At 36.0% G+C, this 24,212-nt stretch overlaps 5 protein-coding genes across 5 annotated transcripts; all 5 read right to left on the reverse strand.

Annotated features, from left to right (window-relative positions):
• Positions 1-1,058: 1,058 nt before the first annotated feature.
• LOC129573119 (segmentation protein even-skipped-like) lies at positions 1,059-3,979 on the reverse strand. The gene is made up of 3 exons (XM_055453350.1): positions 3,599-3,979; positions 1,513-1,959; positions 1,059-1,373 (listed from the first exon to the last, which is right to left on the reverse strand). The coding sequence occupies exons 1-3, from the start codon at positions 3,767-3,769 to the stop codon at positions 1,233-1,235; spliced, it is 759 nt and encodes a 252-aa protein (XP_055309325.1). The 5' UTR covers positions 3,770-3,979; the 3' UTR covers positions 1,059-1,232.
• Positions 3,980-4,991: 1,012 nt separating this feature from the next.
• On the reverse strand, positions 4,992-6,874 carry LOC129573116 (segmentation protein even-skipped-like). Its single transcript, XM_055453344.1, has 3 exons — positions 6,538-6,874; positions 5,708-6,115; positions 4,992-5,578 (listed from the first exon to the last, which is right to left on the reverse strand). The coding sequence occupies exons 1-3, from the start codon at positions 6,706-6,708 to the stop codon at positions 5,435-5,437; spliced, it is 723 nt and encodes a 240-aa protein (XP_055309319.1). The 5' UTR covers positions 6,709-6,874; the 3' UTR covers positions 4,992-5,434.
• A 5,722-nt stretch (positions 6,875-12,596) lies between these two features.
• On the reverse strand, positions 12,597-13,918 carry LOC129573132 (ejaculatory bulb-specific protein 3-like). The gene is made up of 3 exons (XM_055453401.1): positions 13,892-13,918; positions 13,334-13,551; positions 12,597-12,920 (listed from the first exon to the last, which is right to left on the reverse strand). The coding sequence occupies exons 2-3, from the start codon at positions 13,524-13,526 to the stop codon at positions 12,742-12,744; spliced, it is 372 nt and encodes a 123-aa protein (XP_055309376.1). The 5' UTR covers positions 13,527-13,551; positions 13,892-13,918; the 3' UTR covers positions 12,597-12,741.
• Positions 13,919-15,405: 1,487 nt separating this feature from the next.
• Positions 15,406-16,556, reverse strand: LOC129573130 (segmentation protein even-skipped-like). The gene is made up of 2 exons (XM_055453400.1): positions 16,359-16,556; positions 15,406-16,133 (listed from the first exon to the last, which is right to left on the reverse strand). The coding sequence occupies exons 1-2, from the start codon at positions 16,527-16,529 to the stop codon at positions 15,552-15,554; spliced, it is 753 nt and encodes a 250-aa protein (XP_055309375.1). The 5' UTR covers positions 16,530-16,556; the 3' UTR covers positions 15,406-15,551.
• A 6,175-nt stretch (positions 16,557-22,731) lies between these two features.
• LOC129573112 (BTB/POZ domain-containing protein 6-B-like) lies at positions 22,732-23,355 on the reverse strand. The gene has a single exon (XM_055453341.1). The coding sequence runs from the start codon at positions 23,353-23,355 to the stop codon at positions 22,732-22,734; it is 624 nt and encodes a 207-aa protein (XP_055309316.1).
• Positions 23,356-24,212: the final 857 nt, after the last annotated feature.

The following is a 24,212-nucleotide window of genomic DNA, read 5'->3' on the forward strand; positions in this document are numbered from 1 at the left end:
TTGAGGGAAGGGGCCTTATGTACACCCGCTTATTTAATTTCTACGCAACGCAAGCAACAAATAAATGCGTGAGTTTATGTACACGGTTCAATAGAAGTTGTGATTGCGTGTGACGATGCCACTGTGGAACGGTGTGAAAATTGCCAGAAAAAGCGACCATCATCAGAATGAACTGATTGCCACGATAAACACCACATAAAAAATGGACATTATGGAAATAATTTTCTTCGCTAACACATTCGCCTTTATTTTATCGAATGGAATGAAATCCCTGTAGTTTTTTTTTCATGCGATTTAATTTGATTAAGACGTTGATTCCTCGAAGTCCACGAGTACCATTACGATCATTTACATTATGGAACAAATTCCATAGTTCGGTTTATTCTTTCTTTAAAGCAATTATAGAATTTGAAGTTTAAATGATTTTCCAAACAGAATTGCAAAATTCCCAAATAAGATGCCTTGAATATTTGTAAAAGTCATCATATCAATATATCACTTCAAAAACATTCAACGCTTTGAGCAAAACTAACCAGAAGCAGTCTTTTCTGTTTCTCTTTGTTTCCATGGCTTTGAATAAGATTTATCCGTCGTCTAATCTTGTTCTTCGTTTATTTCTATGTCAGTGTGAACGGGAACCAAATGTCTGTTATATAAGTGAAAACTTGAGCGGATGTCCACGAGTACTGCTACCCTTTTCAATTCATAGAGTAAAATCAAAGTGGAAACTATTTGCGGATGACCTTATAAAAGAAAACCCACCAGAAATAAATCAAAATTCGACATTGAAACGGTCGCAACAAATTGCTACCGGATTTTAATGGGCGAACATTTTTCAAAGAGACTCAGCGGGATGTTTCAAAGTGTCTGAAAAAAATCGACTCGAATGGAAGGAAGTGAAGATAATACGATAAAACAAATAACTTCTGGTTTAGTATTATTGCCACTGAAAACATATGTTGAACACTGCATCAGTCTAATTCGAAATGAGATAAAAGAAAACAACGTCAAATCAACTTCAACTGTATCGATCACATATAAATAATTGGCGTTTAATTTTCAACAATTTGTTTCGTTGCCTTACAGGATATATCTTCTTAGAACATTCGATTTGACTTATCAGCTTATGCATTAACTATTTACAGAACTAAAAATTTAAACTATGATACGAAGATGTATGGCAGACAAAATAGAAATTATTTCAATTTAAAATCTAATTCGGTGCAGTAAAATTACTCGGATTTATATGGCTTAAACAATTTGGGCTTCTCTGACTTAAGAATCGTCGTTTCACCAATATTGTTGTTGTTATGGTTTGTGATTTGATGCGGTGTACTTGACTGTGAATTTGAATGATATGGTATTGGTGCGAACTGAAAATGAAAGAGAAAACACTTGCACATTAATCATTTACATTTTCAATCGTAAAATTCCAGAAAAAATATTGAATCCAACCTTCTGAAAATGAATTTGGGAAAACCAAAAATTGAAAATGAATTCGGGTTAAAATACCTTTTCTGATTCTGATACAGGTGAAAGTGAGAGTGGTGACATCGGTGAACTAGGGCTTCGCAAGTAATCGCTACTGCTGCCGAATGAGTTATTTAGGCCTGTTCCAATGTCATTTCGCGTAATAATTGTTCCACTCGGAGACGTTGATAAAGGTGAGGAGTGCGAATGTGCCGGAATGCTGGTTGGGTTTCGATGCGGAATCTGATATGGAGCGTATCGATAGCCGTATGTGTAGGGATTTCCAGTGGCTGATTGAATCTGGGATGGCGTGATCACAGGCATTTGTGGGATCATTGGGTTTGGTGCGTAGTATGGCATTCCAACTGAATTGGCCGCCGCTTGAAGCAACGACGCTGCAAAATTTGGATCGGCATAAACGGCTGCGTATGGCCAAGCAACAGCAATCCGCTGGCGCTTGTCTTTCATGCGCCGATTTTGGAACCAGACCTACGAGAAAATAGGTTCATTTAATGCATTTAAGGTTTTGAAAGATTTGAAATAAAAACAATGATTTTGATAGATATTAAATTAAATTGAGAGTCGATTTTCTTCTATGCCGGGGATAATGTTGCTCCAGTAACAAGTAGAGTAAAATGAATCATTGAAAACAAAAACAAAAAACACACACACAAAGAGACATAGCAATTTTAAAATGCCTTAAAGCCATTGTTTTGAAGAACCGAAATTCCGAAACTTCTTTGAACGGTAGTCAAAATAAATTAGTTCAGATGGTTCGGTTAGTCTAACAAATCCAAAAGACAAACAAGTAAATATTTAAGGAATTTAAATTGAGCATTTGGTGGAAAATCGTTTGTTTCGAAAAGTAAACAAACAAACAAATGATGGGAAAAGTAAACACTTCATTTTGATCTCGAGCAATGTTTCGCTTTATGTAACCGCGAAATCATCCAAAGAGAGAAAGAGAAAGAAAGAGAGAGGAGGAAAGAGAGAGTAAACAACAGAAAGTATATACACAGAGAGCGACGCACAAGAAAAGGTAATGGTCACTGCTGACTTATGCTAATAATGATAATAATCAAATCGTTATATTCTTTTTTTTTAATTATCGATAATATTTTACGCTGCTTTGCTTTATTAACAATTCGATTTTCGTCTTTGAGACTGAATTAAAACAGACGAAAGAAAATCATTCGGTAATATACATGTGAGCATATTAATGGCACTACATCCACTACACGCACATTTAAAAGCATCAGATTGGCCACTTAGCACATGAGTGATAAAAATTCACTAATAAAAGCGGGTGAAGAGATCGACTGGCATCCAAATTATTTTCTCACATTCGTTTCATTCACATCGAAATCATTCAATCATTTAGCATAAGTCAGTCAGCTACACGAAGCTCCCATAAGGAAATCAAAGCTAAAAATGTCCGAAAACCTTAAAAAAAATTGATAATAACCCGAATAAATAAACAGAATACGTCGAGAGAATACCAATACACAGCAACAATCGAGTTAATTTTTTTATTAGAATTTTATTGCGTGAGGTAAATGAGCGATGGATTTTCGGTAGCCAAAACTCATCATTCGTTTTGAAAAAAGAAGAATAGTGAATAATAGAGAAATTAGCAGATAAAGAAATATGTGCCGCCAAAGCATTTCACCCGCAACGCAATTTACAATCGAAAATATGAGTTTCGATGAAAAAGAAGCAAGAGAAAAAAAACACAAGAATTTTTATGATCGAATTCATCATCCATCTACGGATGATGGGTTTTGGGTTGGTCTGAGCGCGACCAACGCTATGGAATCGCCTTCAATTAAAACATTTATGAACTGATGGTGTTGTTTCTTCTTCTTCTTCTGGTAATAGTGTGAAATTTGAAGCGTTTTAGCATGAGTCTTTTCATCTTCCGCGAGATTCATTCATTTGTTCGATTTGGGGCTTTTGATTGAGTGATTAATACCGAATAAAATAAAATACAACGTTTCATTGAACCGGCGGTGAATATCAAATGATTTTGCGCTATGATTCACGGCTGAATTTGATTTTTATTACGCCAATGATAATAAATGATCGAAAATCACAAAAGACTGACAGAAAAACACACACGCACACACACCTTGATGGTTGACTCAGGAAGACCAAGTTGAATGGCCAATTCACAGCGACGCGGTCGTGACACATAATTTTCCTTATAGAATTCCTTTTCCAATCGAGCCAATTGCTCACGTGTGAATGCCGTCCGATATCGACGAACCGACGGATCAACATGTTCATTGTTTGTATCCATTGTTGCACTTGTCAAAATCACTTTCTATCAAAATTCACTACTTTGTCACGAATCAAAACAATATTCACTTTTTTCGCACGTTGTCCCAATATAACTCCCAATAATGTCTAAATGTTTTATGGTCCCAAATCCAGTGAGTTAACAATCAAAATCAAAATTTGCCGAAAGAGTACACGTTTTAATTGATTTTCTCAATATTTGAACAAGCTTTCCCTTTGAAGATGAAACCACAACTGAATGCTGTTCTAGCATATAGCATTTCAGCCAAGTGGAGATGGTAACAACGAAATGGGCGTGAACCAATGCATGGATTGAACAACACACTTGCGGTATATATGAGACAGCGAACAACGCTACTGTGTTTCTATCAAACCGTTGAAGATTTCACGCCTTCCCCTCCATCATATTATATACTGTACTCATTCTGTCGATTCATCTAGTAGAAGGAAAAAATTTAGAATGGCTAAATCATATCAGATTGCTTGTTTTTACTTACCTTTTACCAAAACACGATAAAATATTGATATTGAAATTAGGAGTCACATTAAATTCATATTAGGAATATCATGGCAGGCGCGATTGATGATCTGTTATGCTTGTATTTTCCGCAAATGTCATTCGATATCCATCAAATGTCTATACAATAATATATGAATGCAATGGTCGCAAATGGTTTTGTCGATGAGCCGTGTCATTGTGTAGAAAAAATGTAAAACGAATGACGATTTGATCCTGTACAACACACTGAATATACAGTCATATGGTAACATTGCCATTTTCTTACCTCGTATACATGATTTAATTTTGCTATTCTTCAAACAACATCGAAATAATGAACGTATGTGTGTATTGTATTCAACCTTGAGAGAAAAAGTTAGGCGTTCTATGGTAAAATTAATGACCAATTCCGTTTTAAATTGTTTCTGCTGAACTAAAGACTTTAAAATACGATACTAGCGTATACGTATTTTTTTATCGATATCTTTAATTGAAATGAGTCTCATGTTATTGTATCATGAAATTAAACACAAGCATTTCAACGTGTGAAGAACAATCGTTTTTTTTTATTTGGGTGAATATTATTATTAAACGCCATTTACACATTTTAAATAGTTTAATATTATTTTATTAAGAAATAAATTCAATTGACACCCATAGAATGAAAGAACAACTTATGAGCTCTCTATCTATAACTAACACCATGTAAAAGTGACACATTGAGCGGAAAAGACGTTTTTTGCATTTTTCTCACTCCTGGAAATAGATAACGATTAGGTGTTTTTGGCATTATTGTAGAAAATAAAAAGAACCACAAATGAGCCGAAGATACCTAATCGCTATCTCTATCCAGGAGCGAGAAAAAGGCAAAAAAACGTCTTTTCCCCACAATGCTGAGTTGTTTCACTTTTGCTTGCAACTTTATTTTTCTCTTTTTGCTTTAAGTTTTTTTCCGTCTCATGGTTAGTTATAGATAAAGAGCTCATAAGTTATTCTTTCATTCTATGGGTGTCAATTAATTCCAATTTTCTTTTATTTAATCGCTATGACGTAATTTTTCTGAACTCAATGAGTTTCTCAATCAACTTATGAAACTAATGCTTAAAACATTTACAAAAATGTAAACAGTTCAGAGATCAAGGTTTCAGTACAGAATCAGATCACTTTTCACACTTCCGATTTATACGGTTTGAACAATTTCGGTTTGTCCGATTTAAGTATTGTCGAGACATCAATCTGGTTGACACTACTTTGATGACTAATTTTATGATGTTTTATGAGCGACGCGTTTGAATTTGACAATGAAAACAACTGAAACAAAGAGTAAAAAGTGAGAAATTTACTATCGAAACCGTTTGATCATTTTTTCTTTATCAAAACCTATTTCAAAATTTATATCTCTAATAAAAGAAAAATGCAAGAATAATAAAAAACCCTTACCTTATCCGATTCAGACACAGGTGAAAGAGATGAAGAGGAGAGTTGCAGACTTATACTACAAAGTGAGTCATTTCTAAGATCATCTTTCATGGGTATTTGTCGATTCGATTGTGTTGACATGGGTGACGAGTGTGGATTATTTGATGGGCTGCGATGCAGAATCTGATATGGAGAATATCGATAGCCGTATGTGTAGGGATTTCCAGTGGCTGATGAAATCTGAGATGGTGTGATCACAGGCATTTGTGGAATCATCGGATTCGGCGCGTAATATGGCATTCCAACTGAATTGGCCGCTGCCTGAAGCAAGGAGGCTGCAAAATTTGGATCAGCATAGACGGCTGCGTATGGCCAAGCAACAGCAATCCGTTGGCGTTTGTCTTTCATGCGACGATTTTGGAACCAAATCTATGGATTTAGACAAAAATAAACGAGTTTTGGTCATTGGCTTTTGATATTTACTGAAAATTATCTGGTTCACGTTTCACAAGTCAATGAGACTTTGCAATAACCACATTTAACCAAGATTTAAGGAATTATTGCGACAAATCAATATTCCCGCGACACTGAAGATAATATAAATTATTAATCGAGCAACTTTTGTGAATGATTTAATCCTGTTTATCGTTAAATTGATTACTAAATATTAAACTATATCCATTAGACTCTCTAATGTCTAGTACTGAACAACATTATTAAAAAATTATCAATCAACTGCTTTTAGCTCTCAACTAGACCTTATTCATAATAAGAGAAACTGCTCTGGAACTGTTTCGGATTCGATTTTCTCTGAATCAACCATAACTAAACGTTAAAACTATCGCGCGCACCTTGATGGTTAATTCCGGAATACCGAGCTGTACAGCCAATTCACAGCGACGGGGTCGTGACACATAATTTTCTCTATAAAATTCCTTTTCCAGCCGCGACAATTGTTCGCGAGTGAACGAAGTACGATTACGGCGAACCGACGGATCAACATGTTCGGTGAGTGTATCCATTTTTAACTTTTCAATTAAACAATTTTCGTTTCACAAAATTTATTTACACGAATTTCTTTGACATCTCTTCAATTGTCACTTATTAAAAAAAACAATAATACGGTGTGTACAAATAAAACGAAACAAATTGCTGTTTAATAGTAAAATTATGCCAAAACCCAACCAATACAAACGTATGTCAACGAAGACCAAATTGAAAATGATGCATTCACACTTATGGCATCGGTTTAAATAAGTTGAAATGTGAAATGGGCGTGAACCGCTACTCATATATACACACAGTAAGCGACAATATCATGTTACATGCATCGTCGACAATGCTGCGAGGAAAATGAGAGAAATGAGCAACTGTAAGCGTATCAATAATAGTAGTGGTTTCGAGTAATCATAGCATTTCTTATCATTTTAAATTTCGTATCTAATTGGCATTTCAAAAGAACATTTCGAATTCACCAACATAAATGAGGTTTATTTCCAATCAAAAAAATCCAATTATCCAATCATTTCGTTTGCCAATCTATAATTTTGTATTTGAAACAGAAGAATCTAATGCGAATATGAGTTCCACTTTCAGAAACATACTGCCAATTTTATTATGAGCTAACTGGATAAAAGGATTTTCTTCGCTACGTATTCTTGTGCGCTATATTTTCCTACCCATGGATGTATTCGTGTATTACTGCGTCATACTTACTCACACAGGAACGTAACCAACCAATAACGTCTTAGATTTTGGAGTTGCGTCGCGGTGTATGTACTCGCGCGGCAGTCGGTGTGTTAGTCTGATAAGGACAAAATGCATTTCCATTTGGTTCTCTCTCTGCGGCAGTAGCAGATATTGTCTCTTTCTGTTCGACATGGAAATATCTGATTCATTAATCGCTAGTGGGTGGTCCACAAGTCTTCAACTTCCATACGAGAGACGATTTTTTTGATTCATTTTCACTTTTTCACACACATGAATTCATACAACTTGAACCAATTGATATACAATATACATGGGCATAACGTTTCATTGCTACTTGCATAATCTCGAAGTGATAGTGTAATCAAAAATTAAATTGAACCAATTTGTACATTATTGCATGCACTACTTTTAATTTCAGCGTTGAGACTACTATTTTTGAACGTGTCCGTGTGTTTCGATTTCAATATTGTCCAACTTGTTCGGGGTTTCGTTTGAGTTATTTTTTTGGAATGTGAGTCAAATAGAAATCGTGAGTAATGTATATGGATGGATTTTCTTGTTTGGGACTCTTATACTAACCATCAAGGTTAAGGTTGGCAAGGGAAGATTGAGTGTGATTCAAAGATGGCAGTGTGGCAATTCTTCAAATGGATTTATTCAACGGTGATAATGTTTTACTTTTTCAAATTGGAAAACCTGCTGACTACGATGTAGAAAATATTTTGAATAAAGAAACACACACAAATAGCGCAGTTTTTTTTGCGGCGATGCCCCTTTTTCCTTTATGAAATGGATTTGTTGAATAAAAATGTCCCAGAATTCCTCTGAGAATAATAAACGCACCAGCAAATGTGTTAGCGAAGAAAATTATTTCCATAATGTCCATTTTTTATGTGGTGTTTATCGTGGCAATCAGCTCATTCTGATGATGGTCGCTTTTCTTGGCAATTTTCTCACCGTTCCACAGTGGCATCGTCACACGCAATCACAACTTCTATTCAACCGTGTACATAAACTCACGCATTTATTTGTTGCTTGCGTTGCGTAGAAATTAAATAAGCGGGTGTACATAAGGCCCCTTTCCTCAATCCCGAAATCTCTTTTCATTTCGTCTTCAGCAAATTTGGCCTAAATTATTCTCATATAAATTCGCTGTAGCAACAGAGCAGCGCTTCTTACCAAGACAATGATCGAGTGGAAATGGAGCAGTGCGGAGCAATGGAAGGGAACGAGGGCGAAAATGGAGAGCATGCTTCGATGCTGTAATAATATATAGACGAGGCCATATCGCTTGGCACTGGTCTGAATTTAATTGTGCATTTAGCACTTTTCACTGGATTTAATACTACCGGAGTCGCTTCCGTTCGCATATTCGCCTTTCCGTTTTGTGTTCCTTCTCCATTTGCTGTGCTCGCTTATGGGTCGGGGCGAGGGTTATTAATTTTCATTACATTTTGCATGTGTTTGGCTCTTGGTTCCCAGCATTCATCGCGCTTGATTACGACGTTTAGCTACCACGTACCACCCTTCAGTTTATTAATTCCATAACAGTTGGCTGCGTGGAACTTTCCAACATGAACGTGAATAAGCAATCGTTGAACATTGAACGACGAACAAGTGAATGCGGACCAGATTTTCATCGACCCCCACACACACACCGGAATGGGATTTTGAGTGGAATGCGGAGCAGTGATTCAGCGATGGCGAGCAAATAGAGTAGATGTGAGCATGAACGTTGGAGTGAATTTATGATTGGTGGCGAATTTTAAGAGGATATTTTATCATCAGGGCATTCATGTGTTTTATAATCGACAATTATGATGCTTATAAAGTATATTGGACGATGTTATGGCTTTGGTAAGAAATAGTCGTGTATGTTTTGTGTGGATGCCGACTGTTTCCTTACGCTCATGTCGGTCAGATCTCCTTTTTTTGTATTTGGCTTATATAATAAACACAACTCCACCCCGCAGTGTTCCAATTTTCCATATAAATTTCAAGCTCATCCACTTTTATATGTACTTGCATTCTGTGTCATCATTTGAATGCCGCAAAACCTGTAAGCTGCAAAATGTGAACACTGAACACAGTCTATAGCGTATTAAAATTGTACAGCAAACACATAGAAATTCGAATCTTGGCAATAGTGAACCTCGTTTTAGCTCATTTCTACTGCTGCAATTGGTTTGTTCTTATTAATACCAGAGAAGCGAGACAGAATTATTTCGCTATGTGCGCCAACAGGTCCTATGTGTAATAAGATAATTTCATTTTCTTCTCTTTATTGGTGTTAGTTCGGTAGTTGGTTGTAAGTCAACGTCGATATTAAACACGCTATTTATTTTGTGTTCGCAAATTGCCAAGATTACAAGCTCATAAAACGAACAAATTATTCGGGATTATTCGCCTAAGACCTAATGAAATACTTTCGGGTTACCAGCCAGATCTTTCCGCTCGCTATAGTACATAAATGTATGGAAGCAGCAGCGTTTCGTAACACAACTAACGTATCATGGAATATTGTGACCCAATAGGGACCCAAATTATTTACCAATTATCGATAATAATTCAAAATATGTGTGTATAGCTTCACATTTGAATCGGTCGTTTCTATCGATTTTTTTTGAGTATCGGCGATTTCCAGTGAGCATTAGCTTCAATGCAAAACAAAACAGACGAATCGCATATTACAGCAAAAGCAAAGCTTGAGGCCGGCATGTAAGCGATAAGCGAAGCATTTAATTTGCCGCTAAGTAATTCTATATGATTGAAGCAGAAAAAGCTCCTAAGCAACACTACCATCTGGTATTTATCGACTGTCCGACAAAGAAATTCCATCAGCGCTACTCAATGGGTTCCGAAAGTAATAATTAAATGTCGATAATATTTCTGTGGTATATGCGTTCATTAGCATCAGTTTGCGCATCGACTGACCGACCGATCATCCGAATAACAAACAAAGAGTACATCGTCTATCTGATGATCTATCACTGCGTTATCGTCGATGACGTCGTCAATTTACTCATTCATCGATGCGAATGACAAGCGACAAATGATTGGGTAGTCGTGTGCGAATCGCGGCATGAAATGACGCCATCACTTTGAAACTGGCTCAACAATCGGTGACTTACTTCTTATCGGATGTTCGGAGGCGACAAATTGCAAAATTGGTCTAATTTGCCACTAATTACGGGCGTCGCGGATTGCCGTCAGCACGGACGCAATTCAATTAGCCCCACCGAAATATATGCTGTGTTTTTGTTCTTGGCCTGATGTTGGAAATAAATTTAATGCGAAATTAGTTAAAATTCCATACGTTGATTGATTTGATGGTGTGTATTCGATTAATCGGTCATGATTCGTGATCTCTTAAATTTACTCATTAAACTGATTAGCGGCAGACAATGTGTTAAAGACGTCATTCGGAATGGTAATAATTATATTTACATATCGTCTTCGTCCAAAGGTGAGAGGTTTTTTCTTTCTCTGTTCGCCATCGACTCGTTTACGACGGAATGGAGAAAAATCGACTTGAGTGCTGTTCTCAGAATCAAATACAATGATTAAGGAAGTATTTGAAGTGAACAAAATACGGAACGTCGTAATTGCTATCGCAATCATGAGTTATGATTTCAAAATATAAAAGCGGAAATGTTGTGACATTTAGAGATCGCCGAACAAATGTTGTTTAGAATGGCGCAGTCAAAATAAAACGATTCGCGTATTTTAGGTGATACAAATGCCGTCGAAACAAACGAGCAAACTCGAGAGATTATCTGCTTCAAATGTGCCAGCTCGGCGTGCTTATTTGGACATTTGATGGCGTAGATGAGCGAACTTGGTGGCGAGATCAAAGCAAACACAATCATTTTATTCTTATTATTAACGACTAGCTGTAAGATGAAAGGAATAAAACGGCGTACGTAGGTGGCATTCTTGACTGAAATGTTTTAAAACCGCGTTCTCATTCATTTTTCACTAATATATTTAAATTAACATAATAAACACTGTATTTTTTCTCGATATTTTTATCGCATTCATTGCCTTTTTCTATATATTCACAAAGAATCTAATATTTGATAGAATAATTTCAATTTTATATTTAATTAGATAGATAGACTTGAAAATAATATAAATTTTGTTCGTTAATTCACTTGAAAGTGCTTATTACGTAGGCTTTGGATTTTATATGAAATACCATTTACTTTGATACTGGCAATTAGCAACTTCAAATTGCAAAACGTAAAAAGTGCCACTTGAAGTGTAAAAAAGTAAATTACTTCGACTGCTGTACCTGCTATTGCGCCAATTACTTGTTTATGCAATATTTCCCACCCAAAAATGACAATGGACGAGACAAATTTCGACAAAATAGTTGTCGTTGCTGTTGAACAAAAACTGGAACCAAACGAAAATCATTGAAAGTATTGTGTATTTGAGTCATCGACTTATCGTCTTCATTTCACATTCAAAACCAAAGGCGAAAACAATTATTCTGTCAGATACAGTGATATTAAGGTCATAATTGTAAATATGACACTTGTCTATTGACTCATTTTTATGTGAAAACACCACAATAATTGCCGAAATTGGTATGGGAAACACTCACACAACGATATGTGATTTAGAAAAGTAACAAATATGAGAGAGAGAGAGAGAGAGAGAGAGAGAGAGAGAGAGAGAGAAAACATTCGCCGCCTCATCAATTGACAAGAACTAAAGTGGAATATTCATTTTATTTTCGGCGGTTCCAGTGGTTTTTCTTCCGACTCTGTCTTTCATGTTTCGCCGTTTCGTGTCTGTTGGATCAGATGAAATAAATCATTATTAACACATTTCACAAGATGAATGCCTTAGAGTGATTTCAAGCTGCAATAAAATTCATCAATTTATAATGAAATGACTGAGCAAGCGCGATATGATGCGCGTAAAAGACCACAAACGATACAAAATAACTTCAGAAAACAGCACCTCCATATGAAGAAACTATCAATTTATTTACACATATATCCATGTTTGCATTTGATTAGTAACGCCATTGATGGCGCACCAGAACACAATGAGCTGCATCAACAGCACTTGCTTGTCAATGTAACATTCGAACTACAGATATATATCTGTATTGTTTCAAGCAAATATTTTCTAATTGAAGATTACTTGTCAACTTTTTTGGAATAGAAAAAATATGCTGGAATTAAATTGTTGTTTTCTTTCACATATTTTATTGGGTTTCTAATTTTGCTGTGACAGAAAACAGAAAACAGAAGGAAATTAAAGGTACATTTTCAGTCGATTTAGGGTATTATTTCGATGAAGACTAGATCCCTTTAATTTATTTGATATGTTTAAAATTTGCCGGAATTAAGTTGTTGGATGTGTAAACCTTGTGGATCGTATTTTCTGATCAATTTTTGCCAATCCTGTGGTCTATGTGTTCGCACGTAATTGATCACTTTCATGGAGTTCATCCGTTGCGTATTATCGCACTTTGAACAATTATTTTGGATGATGTCTGGCAAAAGATCTGCAAAAGTAAAAACACAATTTAATTACTTTTATCTCTATATTTTTCGGATTTAATTCTTTACAGTTCAAATTGTGTACGCTAATAAATGAGTTTCGAGAAATTTCATTTCTTTGTTCATCTTTTGATCGTTTTTTAATTTTTCCAATTTCCTTTTTTTGTTAGAAATATAGCCCAGTCTTTTCAACTTTTATATTTTCAACAAATTTCGAAGACAAGAAGTGTTTTTTTTCGAACGTTTCTAAGAAAAATTAAGACTATGCATAATACAGTGTATTATTAATACACTGATTTGATATTACTTGATATTGAAAAACGCATCTTGTTAAAAGTTGAAAAAGATGAAAAGGTTTAACAAACGACTCTAAACCCCTTGTCTCCATCCTAAATTTAAAAAAAAACATTCAAAATACCTTTAATACTGCGACCATCACGTGTGCATTGTTGTTCTCCCAACAAGCATTTGATGTAGTTGGTAAGAACACGGTCGTTACTTAGAATTGCGTCGATGTTAGCCGGGGTAAATTTGGGTGAAATTGGTTGTTGGGCAAAAGAACTGCAAACCACTCCCAGCAAAAGGACCATCACAATTGTTGATTTTGCCATTTTGAATTTTTTTTCTGGAGTTTATCTGAAATAAGAACAATTGTAAATTGCAATTTGATGTACAATTCCCGATGACTTCAAATATGCTGATTCTTTGTGCAATGAGTAAAGTATAGAGCAATGGACACCATTAGCTAGTTTCTATGTTCCATCCAAAATCGTCTTGTTTTCATTGCATTAAAATGAGCCATATTGGCAAAAAAAAATGGAGAAAATAAATAGAATTTAATGCTGATCGTTAATTCACTCGAATAAGTGTTCCAAACACTTTATTTTCTATAGCAGCAACTCTAACTATTTTTTGCAATTTTAGCTTTGATGTCCATCTCTATTATAAAAATGTATAAAATTCAAAAATATTTTACTTGACGTGCGTTCAAATTCACTGCAATTAAGAAACTAAGTTAACTCTGAAACCAAACCGACTATTTAAATACGAAGAAAAACACGGAGAAAGGCGAATGGAACCGATAGTGGAAAAAACCAAAAAAAAAAAACAAACAAAATCAATAATCTAGTTTATAATATGTACCAATACATTGAAGCAATTATACAATCGACTACCTGTTTTGAACATTCCAACACTACACACATGCTTGGCCCGTCCGTTTAATTCATTAGTGTGAGCCAGTACTCAGTATCACTGAGTAGTTGTTTGGCAGGTAGTTACCACACGGTCTAAACATGTGTTTTTCAAACATTTCAACAAACAAAGTTTTGATTCCAAAAAAATCATTGATTTCTTGTTTATATCGATCTATTGGGCTTTAGCGCATACATACGTCAACTATCGTTTTTTTATAGGTTAAAAGAAAGTCCAATTAAACCGCAGAGTTCTACGAATTTTATGGGGCCACTCAATATCAGGCTCTTAATTCTGTGCCAAATTAATCGTCATCCCTAATTAGTTCTCAAGAAAAATGAATAATTCGTGCTCAATTTAAACAACCACGTCGTATTGGTATTATACCGATGGTATAGACCGCAAAGTGAATTCACACGCTAATCGTTGGGAAATTAAAGATCATTTGCTGTTTAATAATATAATCAATTTGCCACTGTGTCACTGTTCAAAATCCCGTGTACAATACGAAGCCAGTCATTTGAACCTCATACAAATGACGTATTTCCAAAGCTCACAGTGGATATTACCATAATAGGTAATACCATATCGAAAATAAATGCAATGTTTATCAATAAATGAATTGATTTGCGGTCTTGTGGACACCCTCTTTTCTACTGTAGATTCGGAAGCATTTTATGTTATATCATTGTTTCCACTGCTCACGCCGTTGCACCATGAAAATTAGCTTGTCCATATGTATTCATTCATTCGGATTCGCAATGGGTAAGAATGGGCTAAAATCGTACAATAGTTGAAATGCGGTCAATGTCAGCCTTTTGGTTTATTTCCTCTTTTCAGTTTTCTTTCAATCTCTTTTCAGTTCTCTCACAACATCTACTCTTAGAAAATAGAAAGAACTGCTTCATTCATGCTGACACAGATGCTCATTGTTCATTGTTCTTTGTTTCTTTATTCTGAGCAATGCAGCTTTTGCTAGCAAGTGGTTGTTGTGTCAATTTATTCTGAACACTATGCTTGCAGTTGTTGCTATTCAACGACAAAATATTGTTCAAACAGAAATCGCAAAATTCATTCATGGTGAAGCGAAACTAACTCGGCAAAAGGAATACAAACAGAGACGCGAGAGCATTTTAAACGGAAAATGCTCCTGAAAACGAAGATAAATAAAAACGAGACCAAAAACAAATGATTCAAACATGTTACGATTTATGTGTAATTTTCGATTTATTCACTGATTTTCCGATTTCTTCTCGAATGAAATCGATGTTACTCTAAAACAAGAACTCTATTAGAGCCAATATATTGTAATTTTGATAAAAAAACACTTAGCAACTAATTTCTTAAAAACAATTTTTACAATAGGCTACACTATTTACAGAACCGGGATTTGGAACCATGTAAATATGATAAATGTTGAAATTGAAGAAATGTTCGCGACTTTATTCCTCTGATTTGTATGGTTTGAATAATTTTGGCTTCTCTGATTTGATTATCGTTGTTTCGCCGATATTGTTGTTGTTGTTGTTGTTGTTGTGGTTATTTTTATGATGAATGATTTGATGGTGCTGTTGTGTCTCTTGTGAATTTGTATCTGACACAGGTGATAGTGATAGCGGTGACATTGGTGAGCTTGGACTTTGTAAATAATCACTTCCAAACGAGGTGTTCAAGCCATTGACAAGATTTCCTCTCGTGAAAATTGGTCCACTAGGGGGTGTTAACAAGGGTGATGCATGTGAATGAGCTGGAATATTCATTGCATTTCGATGCGGAATCTGGTATGGAGAGTATCGGTAGCCGTATGGGTAAGGATTTGCTGCAGCCGACGGTATTTGTGACGGTGGAATCACTGGCATTTGTGGGATCATTGGGTTGGGTGCGTAGTATGGCATGCTGACTGAATTGGCTGCCGCCTGAAGCAACGAAGCTGCAAAATTTGGATCAGCATAGACGGCTGCGTATGGCCAAGCAACGGCAATCCGTTGACGTTTGTCTTTCATGCGTCGGTTTTGGAACCAAACCTATTGAATTGAACAAAGAATGCGTTCATTAGTAAAGTTGGAAATTACCAATTCAAATCGAATGTTAACTAGGGTAGGAAAAAATCGATATTTGCGAACAAAAGCTAAATCATTAGCGTAATAAATTTGACAAAATCATCAAATGAGTTCGCAATTTTAATTTTCGATCGATTTTCACTCTATTGAAAGGTAGAAAATATACACAAAATCGAAATATATACACACCTTGATGGTTGATTCAGGAAGACCGAGTTGAAGGGCCAACTCACATCGTTGTGGTCGTGATACATAGTTTTCCTTGTAAAATTCCTTTTCCAGTCGCGTCAACTGTTCACGAGTGAATGCGGTACGGTAACGGCGAGCCGATGGATCGATATGTTCGTTGCTTGTTTCCATTTTAAATGTTTGTTTTTTCACAAAATGTTTCACTTAATTTCGTTTGACTGTTTGGATTACACTATTTGAATATGTATACACAATTAAAAGCAGGTAAAATATTGTTGATTTCGTTTTTAGTTTTGTCGCAGAAACGAAAAAACAAACTAAAAGGACAAACTGTTTGGTTGAAGCTCAAGTTGAGACTGATGCATAGCAATCCTTAGCATCGCTTTAAATATGCTTGCATCAGATGAGTGGGCGTGGACACAGCACTTGTAGTAAATGCCGATTATCCAATATGAAATAGTACGGAGTATAGAAATTGTGAAAAGGAACTTCAATAATGGTGGTGGTTTTCAGTGATAATGGCATTTCTCATAACCTCAAATACACAAATGGAAATGTTTCGATGTATGGGTAGAGGAAATTCTTATCGTCTTGTATCGAGAGAATGGTTTATGGATTATTGTGCAGAATAAATTGTTACTTATCGAAATATGAAATGGACGACACATTTTCAGTCGATTTATCATCCGTTCTATGAATTTGATGTTGAAGAAATAATGATATTTATAATATGAGTAAACGGGAAAAAAATCTATGCTCCATAGAATAAGTGTAGATAGTATAGAATCTATACTATTTTACGATGAATATGCTCCCTGCTTATATTCGGTGTACTATTGCTGCTACGCATGTGAGTATGAGTGTATATGTTCTTATGTATGTACAATGTGGGCGTTGACCGTGCGCAAGGTAGCAAAAAAGTGTATTTTCTCTATGCAAGAACGTCGCTTACGTCTATAGCCCTACATATAGTTAGAAGAGTGCCGACGTTGTTTTCGTCCCTTTTCTGCTGATGACAGATTAGCGTTTTGAATCATATCCCTCTATTTCGGTCCGTTTCCATGTAATAGAGCCTGATTATTCAATCGACGACGACGACGATGACGACGGTGGGTGGATTAGAGTGGAAGTGCTCTTTCTATTTACTTTCACTGTGTGTCATACTGTGATCATCATGCACACAAATTATAGCATAATCAAAATGTAAACTGGATTTAATTGCGTATCATCGCATGCACACAATGTAATTTTTGTATTTTGAATGAATGGAACGCATGCTGTACGAAATTTTGTACATAGGTTCCCCCAAAAAGCGGGCAAAGAGTTCATTTATTACTTTTTCTCTTGATAGATTTTTTATATAAATTTCATCAAGCTCGCTAGCCTTAATCCCGATGCTAATTTGAAACAATGTAGATATTCTTTAATTAAACATGGATGGTAAGGGGTATTTCACCAAACTGAAAAAATGGCACATGATAAATTTTTTGCTTTGGGAAAATTAACGTTTTGTCAAACGATTAGTAATTTCGTATGGCAAAATGTTTTTATTCACAAAGCCAAAAATATTCACAACTAACCGTGTGCATAATTTAATAAGTGTGAGCGATCGTTATGACACTTAAGCTTCACTAAAGCGATTATGCCGCTAAACCAGCCTTTGTAATGTTGTTAGTTTGAATATTGGATTTTTTGTCTGTTTATATATATTCGAAATGAAGCTTTATTCCCATGGGTATAATGAAAAAATTTCATTGAAGCGATTCCGTTATGTTCATTTTGTATATTTGTAGTCATTGAGGCAATCAGCTCATCTTGATGACAGTCATTTTTTGGCAATTTTCACACCGTTTCACACTGACATCATCTCGCACGCAATCACAACTTCTACTCAACAGTCTACGCATTTATTTCTTGGCTGCGTTGCGTGAAAATAGCATCCACATAATACCCCTTCTCTCGCTCTTATTTTCACATCGGCGTGATAACGAAGCGTATACCTCTCTTTTTATTTCTTTCAGCCAATTCGGCATAAATTATTCTCATATAAATTCGCTGTAGCAACAGAGCGGCGCTTCTCACCAACACAATGATCGAGCGAAAATTGAGCGGAGCGGAGCGGAGTAAGGGAAGGGAACGAAGGCAAATGTGAAGCGACGGTGCAGAATGAATAAAAACATGCTTCGATGCTGTAATAATATCGACGAAGCGATATTACTTGGCTCTGGTCTGAATTTAATTGTGCATTTAGCACATTTCGCTGGATTTAATGATACTGTACGCATTTCAGTTTTACTTTTGCTTCTCCATTTTCTATGCTCGCTTATGGTTCGAGGCAAGTGATATTAATTTTCATTATTTTTCGCATGTGTATTGTGTCAGGATCTTAGTTCTCGGCATTCATCGCGCTTGATTACGCCGTTTAGCTACCATCCTTCAGAGTATTAATTTAAAACCGTTATGGCTGCGTGCAATTTTCCACTTTTCCACCATGAACGAACTGAACAACGAAGAATTGAGTATCGAGCACATTTTCTTCACATTTGAATGACATTTTGAATAGAATGCGAACCTGTGACTTACATTTGCAGTGAATTTCAATGATTCAATGATTGAAATTAGGAAAGCATCATATTTTAATCAAACCTTAACACTTTGACGGTTCTTCACACTTTTTACCTATTTCTGTTCTTTGGGGACTCCAGGGCCCCATATGTACTTCATATGAAATCTGGACTGTGATAAGAGATAACAAAATAGTGTCTGTGGAAAAGTTGTAATACTCGAGTCTTGCTATAATTTTGCTGCAACAAATATTACTTATCTCTTATCAGTTCCGCGAAAAAACGCGAAAAAAGCGTAAATCGCGAAATTTTCCCACCTCATTTTTAGTGAAGCTGATAAGAAGTAAGAGACTTGCTTCTTCGGCAGAAATATAGAGCAGATCGAATACTACAACTTTGCCACAGACACCAAGTCGTTATCTCTTATCAGTTACGCTAAAAAATGATAAGAAAAAATTCGCGGTTTTCGCGGTTTCCGCGTAACTGATAAGAGATAACGACTTGATGTCTATGGCGAAGTTGTAGTACTGAAGCTGTCCTACAACTTTGCCGAAAACCATCTTGTTATCTCTAAGATTGGCGTTTAAAAATCGAAAAAACTGCTTTTTTATAGATCAAAAAATCTGGGGTGAACGCTATTCTCATTTTTTTCGTACAGCTTACAGCGTACAGTGTACCACACACATACCCTACGACCCTAAAATAACACTAGATTTTTTGATTTTCGGCGTTCAAAAATCGAAAAAAAACTGATTTTTAGTGGGTCAAAAAATCTGGGGCGATCCCAATACTTTTCTTACACGACATGGTCGTGTGGAAAAGTAAAAAAAGAACCAGAAACCCATGCTGAAAACGAATTCATGAGAACTAATTCGAAATTTTATGACGGGACATTGTTCCTATATGCTCATTGTTTTGCTCATTCGGAATGAAAAAGACGGAACAAGGATGGATTCCAAATGATATTCCCACTAATATCGCCCAAATGCGAATTGAGACGAATCTACAAATAAGTTAAAATTGTATGGCTTCGAAGGAAATTAGTGACACATCGAAAAATGCAATTTGTTGGCATTCTTTTTGGGAAGCGAAACGCGTGAACATATCACAACTTCACAGTGAATTTCCGTTTGAAAACCAGTAAGCTACGCAAAAACAAACAAATCGCCTACTATGTACATTGTAAATGCATGCAACTTTTTGTTCTGCCATCGTCCGACTGACGTTATCCAATCGCAAATTGGTATCGCTTCAACTGGAAACCAAACTAACGCTCACCGGTCACTCAAAGGAATGTTACCGTCACAAATTGATGTTTGCAATTATTTACGGCTTTGTTTTGTTTCACCACGGATTTTCACTTTAAATGCTCTGCTCAGTCCAGCTCAGTCCGGCTGAGTACAGAATAACTCTCCATGTTGTCCCGCAGGACGTCTCAATCCCGATGAAGATGAAAATGAAGCCGAAGTGACGACATGAAACGAGGCATACACTCGCAAATAAAGTTGTCAACGTTTATTTTTTGTATTCCTTTCGAATGCACAGCAGGTGCACCCATCCAGCCAAAGTGTCCATTGACAGCAAAGCGAAGACGGAAGGAAAAACACATAACAATAAACAAACTCGAAGAAAACCAAAAGGAATACCGTGATAAGGAGACAAACTGAACTATTCACAGCTCATTCTACTGAATTTTCCTGAAAAGTAGCAAACTCTGGGAGGAATTTCAATTTATGATTACAGCCAATCGATTGATCAATTGAAAATTACTTGGCTCATGTATTCGATTCTAATAATGTCTCAATTTTAGCACTAAATATATGTACTTACTAAAATTCCATGATTAAAAACGTAATTTTCGTCAAACTACCGCGATTTAGAATATGTAGAATTGTTTGAAACGGACTACATTGTCACCGGTTCTTTTATTTTTCAGAAGAAAGTTCAAAATTTATACATATGGAAATTCCGCGAAACAATCTCTGCCTTTGGGGTTTCTTTCCACATTTCTCTTCGTTACTTCCTTTTGCTGGCTTTCTTTTTTGCGACCAGAATCATAAAATTATCACGTCGAAATAAAGAAAGCATGTGAGATGGGTCTTGTGTTTGGTGGCCAGAATATTAGTGCGTTGTGTATTTGCTGTTGACCTTGTTCAAACACATTAACAGCCATTTTTTCATCCATTTCTTCGTCGGTGATGCAAAAAAAAGAACCAATATTTCTTGTAAATGACTTTATGGTTATATGGTTTGATTGCATCTTTGGTTCGTAGCATGCGATGTGTGAACAGCATATATTTGAAGAAGCGATTTCAGCACATTTTCATGTTTGAGCCTAGCTGCAGGACTTGCAAACCAGAAGCTTAAATTTGTTAATTTTATATTATAAATTGAACACAATTCAAATATAGATTTATTGTGGTTCCATTTTTGCAAATAATTCGACAATGATTTCATTATAAACGTCTCAATTGGTTCACTTTGGTCAGACTTTAAAAATGAGCAGGAAGATAAATTACATTCATCGTGAGTTTTCGTCCAAGATTTTCATCAGCGAGGCCTTATTTAGTGCATGCAATTTTTAGCTTCAACAACCTTTTGGTGCATATACATTTTGACCGTGTATTGAGCTGAAATCGTAGAATCGTTCGACAAACAAATCTGAATTCATATTTTACAGTCATGACAGAAGATAAACCAAAGACACAATAATATTCGAATGATTTACAAAGAAAAGAAAGGATAGTGTTAAAACATTGTGTGTAGTGTGCACCAATAAAATATCCCTTGACTTTTCGGAGTCGAATATTTTCATTCTTGATGTTGGAAATCAAATCAAATGCGTAACATTTGATTCTTTTTCGCCCTCTCCTGAAGGAAAGTAAATCAAAAATGCATTAAAATTCTTCAAAAAGCCGAGTAAAAAACTTTAGCTGACAAATCGGTTATAAATAAAGCAAGAAAAGAAACAAATAAAAAATCATTATTTTTCAATGTCGATTGACTTTACTGTTAACGACCACTGAGAATGTTTCCATCTCATGTCACGTTTATTTATTATTCAATTGTTCTTCTTCATATATTCTTATTGCAAATTTAAATTTTGTTGAAGATCAATTTACAAATCCATCCATTCGTTAGATTATCGTAGTCCAGAGATGGATTTCGATGAAACTGAATTTTAGTCCCGTCTTTCATTTCCACCATTGGCTGACAATCTGAGTGGTAGTAAGATCCATCGGATGATCGAACTCCCAAACAAACTTCATACATTCTTTGTGGCTTAATCAAAATTGGCTGTGACAACGTTACCTTCAGCTGATTCTTAAAAATTCCAAACCACGTTATAGACGTATTTTCATGAAGAACTTTTGGCAACACAGTTGATTGGAATGTAAGGTTCTCGCGTTCGGTGATAGTTACTTTGACCTCAGTTCCGACTATTTCATTGATAGATGTGAATGCAGTGTATGTGCATGCAGTGTGAATTTCTCCCAATAGTACGTGATTATTCGATGAAAACGTAGTTACTTCTTGAGTTTGCATATCCTTGTGCGGAAACGTTTTAGATTCCCGCTGACATCGCAAAATATTATTCGCATCCCATATGAAGACCCCGAGTCTTGGAACTCGATTGAATATTTTCGGTTTATATTCCTTCATTGTTAACGATGCATAATATCTTCGAACTCGACCGAGGTGAATAAACCTTTATGTAACACGTAACATTTGCAAAAGTCATCGTTTGTCATTGAGCCAAATCGAATTAACTTCAAACAATCGCCGAGTTGAGTTCTCAAATTCACCGCTTACGTTGCATCCAAATCGTCTTGTTCGCATGCGTGTTTGGCCCACACCAGACATGCATAGAATACATCGGCTTCTGTGCAAACTAAATCCAGCTCCAGCATTCGCTTCAGAGTACTTTTGTCACAGCGTTTAAATGCGTCGGTGGCGAAAACACCCTTCGGCGAATTGATGATTTTGCCCTCGCAGAACTTGATCAGTTCTTCATTTTTGAGAGCCAGTGCCAATTGATAAACCCAGAACCTGTTATCCAGTGTTAGTTCACGTTTGAGAAACACGGCACACGCATTAACATGTTCGAGGACATCGTACTTGTCAGCCAAACGAACGACGGTCTCGATATTTTCCATGGTCAGACTCACCCCTCCTAGGCAGAAAAATTGCAGAAACTCCTTGAATGCGTCGGCATCTGCATCTTTAATTGGAACTTCGTTTCCCTCTTTCAACGACCCAAAGAACATCGCTTTGAATACTGGGCTGAGAGCCGCTAAAATGGCTTTGTTTGCCGGAACCTTTTCACCCTCATCATCGACGTTGAACACAAAATGAACATCAGCAAATTCTTCGTTGAGGTATAGTTTTTCACACGCTTCGGAAGCAGCGGTATTCTTCAACACACCAGCCATTTCATGAATTGTGAACAAAATGAATCAAAAATTGAGATGAAGTTCTTGGTTTTTGAGTAATTTTTTTAGTATTTGAAGATGAATATGAATATTGTCGCAAAATTGTTTTTCTCTCAAAGAATAACAGTTGTTGTTCACACAAACGCCGAAGGACCAATGAGATGTTCGGATGTTATGGCAAATTGTATTGCTGCAAAGCGAAAAAGCAATTAGGTATTATGCGTGCGTATGTATTTATGCACCGACTTTCAAAACAATCTGTCACTTGTTGAGTATATAATGAGCAAAGACAAAGCAACACATGCAAAACTAAGCCGATTATAGCGCATGCAGAAGAGACTAATTACTTTTGTGAAAGTGTGTGCTTGTGAGCTAAACGAACTGGTTGAACACGAAGTCATAAGAATAAATTATTGGGAATGGATTCTACAATGGAACAGACGGAATATGATAATCAACTATCATACAATAAAACTATTTCGAATTCTATTTCTCTCTGTGGCCTAAAATACAAAATGGCTTTTTTAAGTGAATGGCAATTGTTGATCATTCGAAATACAATATGATTTCAAATGTTATCCTCAGTAAAACAGATCTCCCAGCCACAAAATGAGAAGAATCTGCAAATAAGACAACATTCTATGATTTCATAGGAGTAGAGTGACCTCCAAAATCGGTCCTCCAAAAATACCTCCCATGGTAGGCAAGAAAGTCATAAGTGCTGCAGTACGAGTGAAGTCTAAACGATTTGTATGAAGAAGTATGTTCATAGCCGAGTGTGATGCAAAAAATCTATTTATCACCAAACTTTTGCGTTGAATGGCTACTGTGTGATTTCATTGAACTACTTTGTTTAA

The sequence above is a fragment of the Sitodiplosis mosellana genome, unplaced genomic scaffold (genome assembly GCF_009176505.1).
Source record: "Sitodiplosis mosellana isolate CC-2019 unplaced genomic scaffold, AAFC_SMos_1.0 Smas_scaffold_5948, whole genome shotgun sequence".
Lineage (NCBI taxonomy): Eukaryota > Metazoa > Arthropoda > Insecta > Diptera > Cecidomyiidae > Sitodiplosis > Sitodiplosis mosellana.

What these genes read in the sequence shown, in the direction of transcription:
- LOC129573132 (XM_055453401.1), bottom strand. Translation starts at nt 13,526, where the DNA reads ATGGCAAAATCAACAATTGTGATGGTCCTTTTGCTGGGAGTGGTTTGC. An exon ending in TGATGGTCGCAGTATTAAAG is followed by an intron (nt 12,921 to 13,333) that starts GTATTTTGAATG and finishes TTACTTTTGCAG; the next exon opens with ATCTTTTGCCAGACATCATC.
- LOC129573130 (XM_055453400.1), bottom strand. Translation starts at nt 16,529, where the DNA reads ATGGAAACAAGCAACGAACATATCGATCCATCGGCTCGCCGTTACCGT. An exon ending in TTCCTGAATCAACCATCAAG is followed by an intron (nt 16,134 to 16,358) that starts GTGTGTATATAT and finishes TCAATTCAATAG; the next exon opens with GTTTGGTTCCAAAACCGACG.
- LOC129573112 (XM_055453341.1), bottom strand. Translation starts at nt 23,355, where the DNA reads ATGGCTGGTGTGTTGAAGAATACCGCTGCTTCCGAAGCGTGTGAAAAA.
- LOC129573119 (XM_055453350.1), bottom strand. Translation starts at nt 3,769, where the DNA reads ATGGATACAAACAATGAACATGTTGATCCGTCGGTTCGTCGATATCGG. An exon ending in TTCCTGAGTCAACCATCAAG is followed by an intron (nt 1,960 to 3,598) that starts GTGTGTGTGCGT and finishes ATTTTCTCGTAG; the next exon opens with GTCTGGTTCCAAAATCGGCG. An exon ending in CTGTATCAGAATCAGAAAAG is followed by an intron (nt 1,374 to 1,512) that starts GTATTTTAACCC and finishes TTTCATTTTCAG; the next exon opens with TTCGCACCAATACCATATCA.
- LOC129573116 (XM_055453344.1), bottom strand. Translation starts at nt 6,708, where the DNA reads ATGGATACACTCACCGAACATGTTGATCCGTCGGTTCGCCGTAATCGT. An exon ending in TTCCGGAATTAACCATCAAG is followed by an intron (nt 6,116 to 6,537) that starts GTGCGCGCGATA and finishes CTAAATCCATAG; the next exon opens with ATTTGGTTCCAAAATCGTCG. An exon ending in CTGTGTCTGAATCGGATAAG is followed by an intron (nt 5,579 to 5,707) that starts GTAAGGGTTTTT and finishes TCTTTGTTTCAG; the next exon opens with TTGTTTTCATTGTCAAATTC.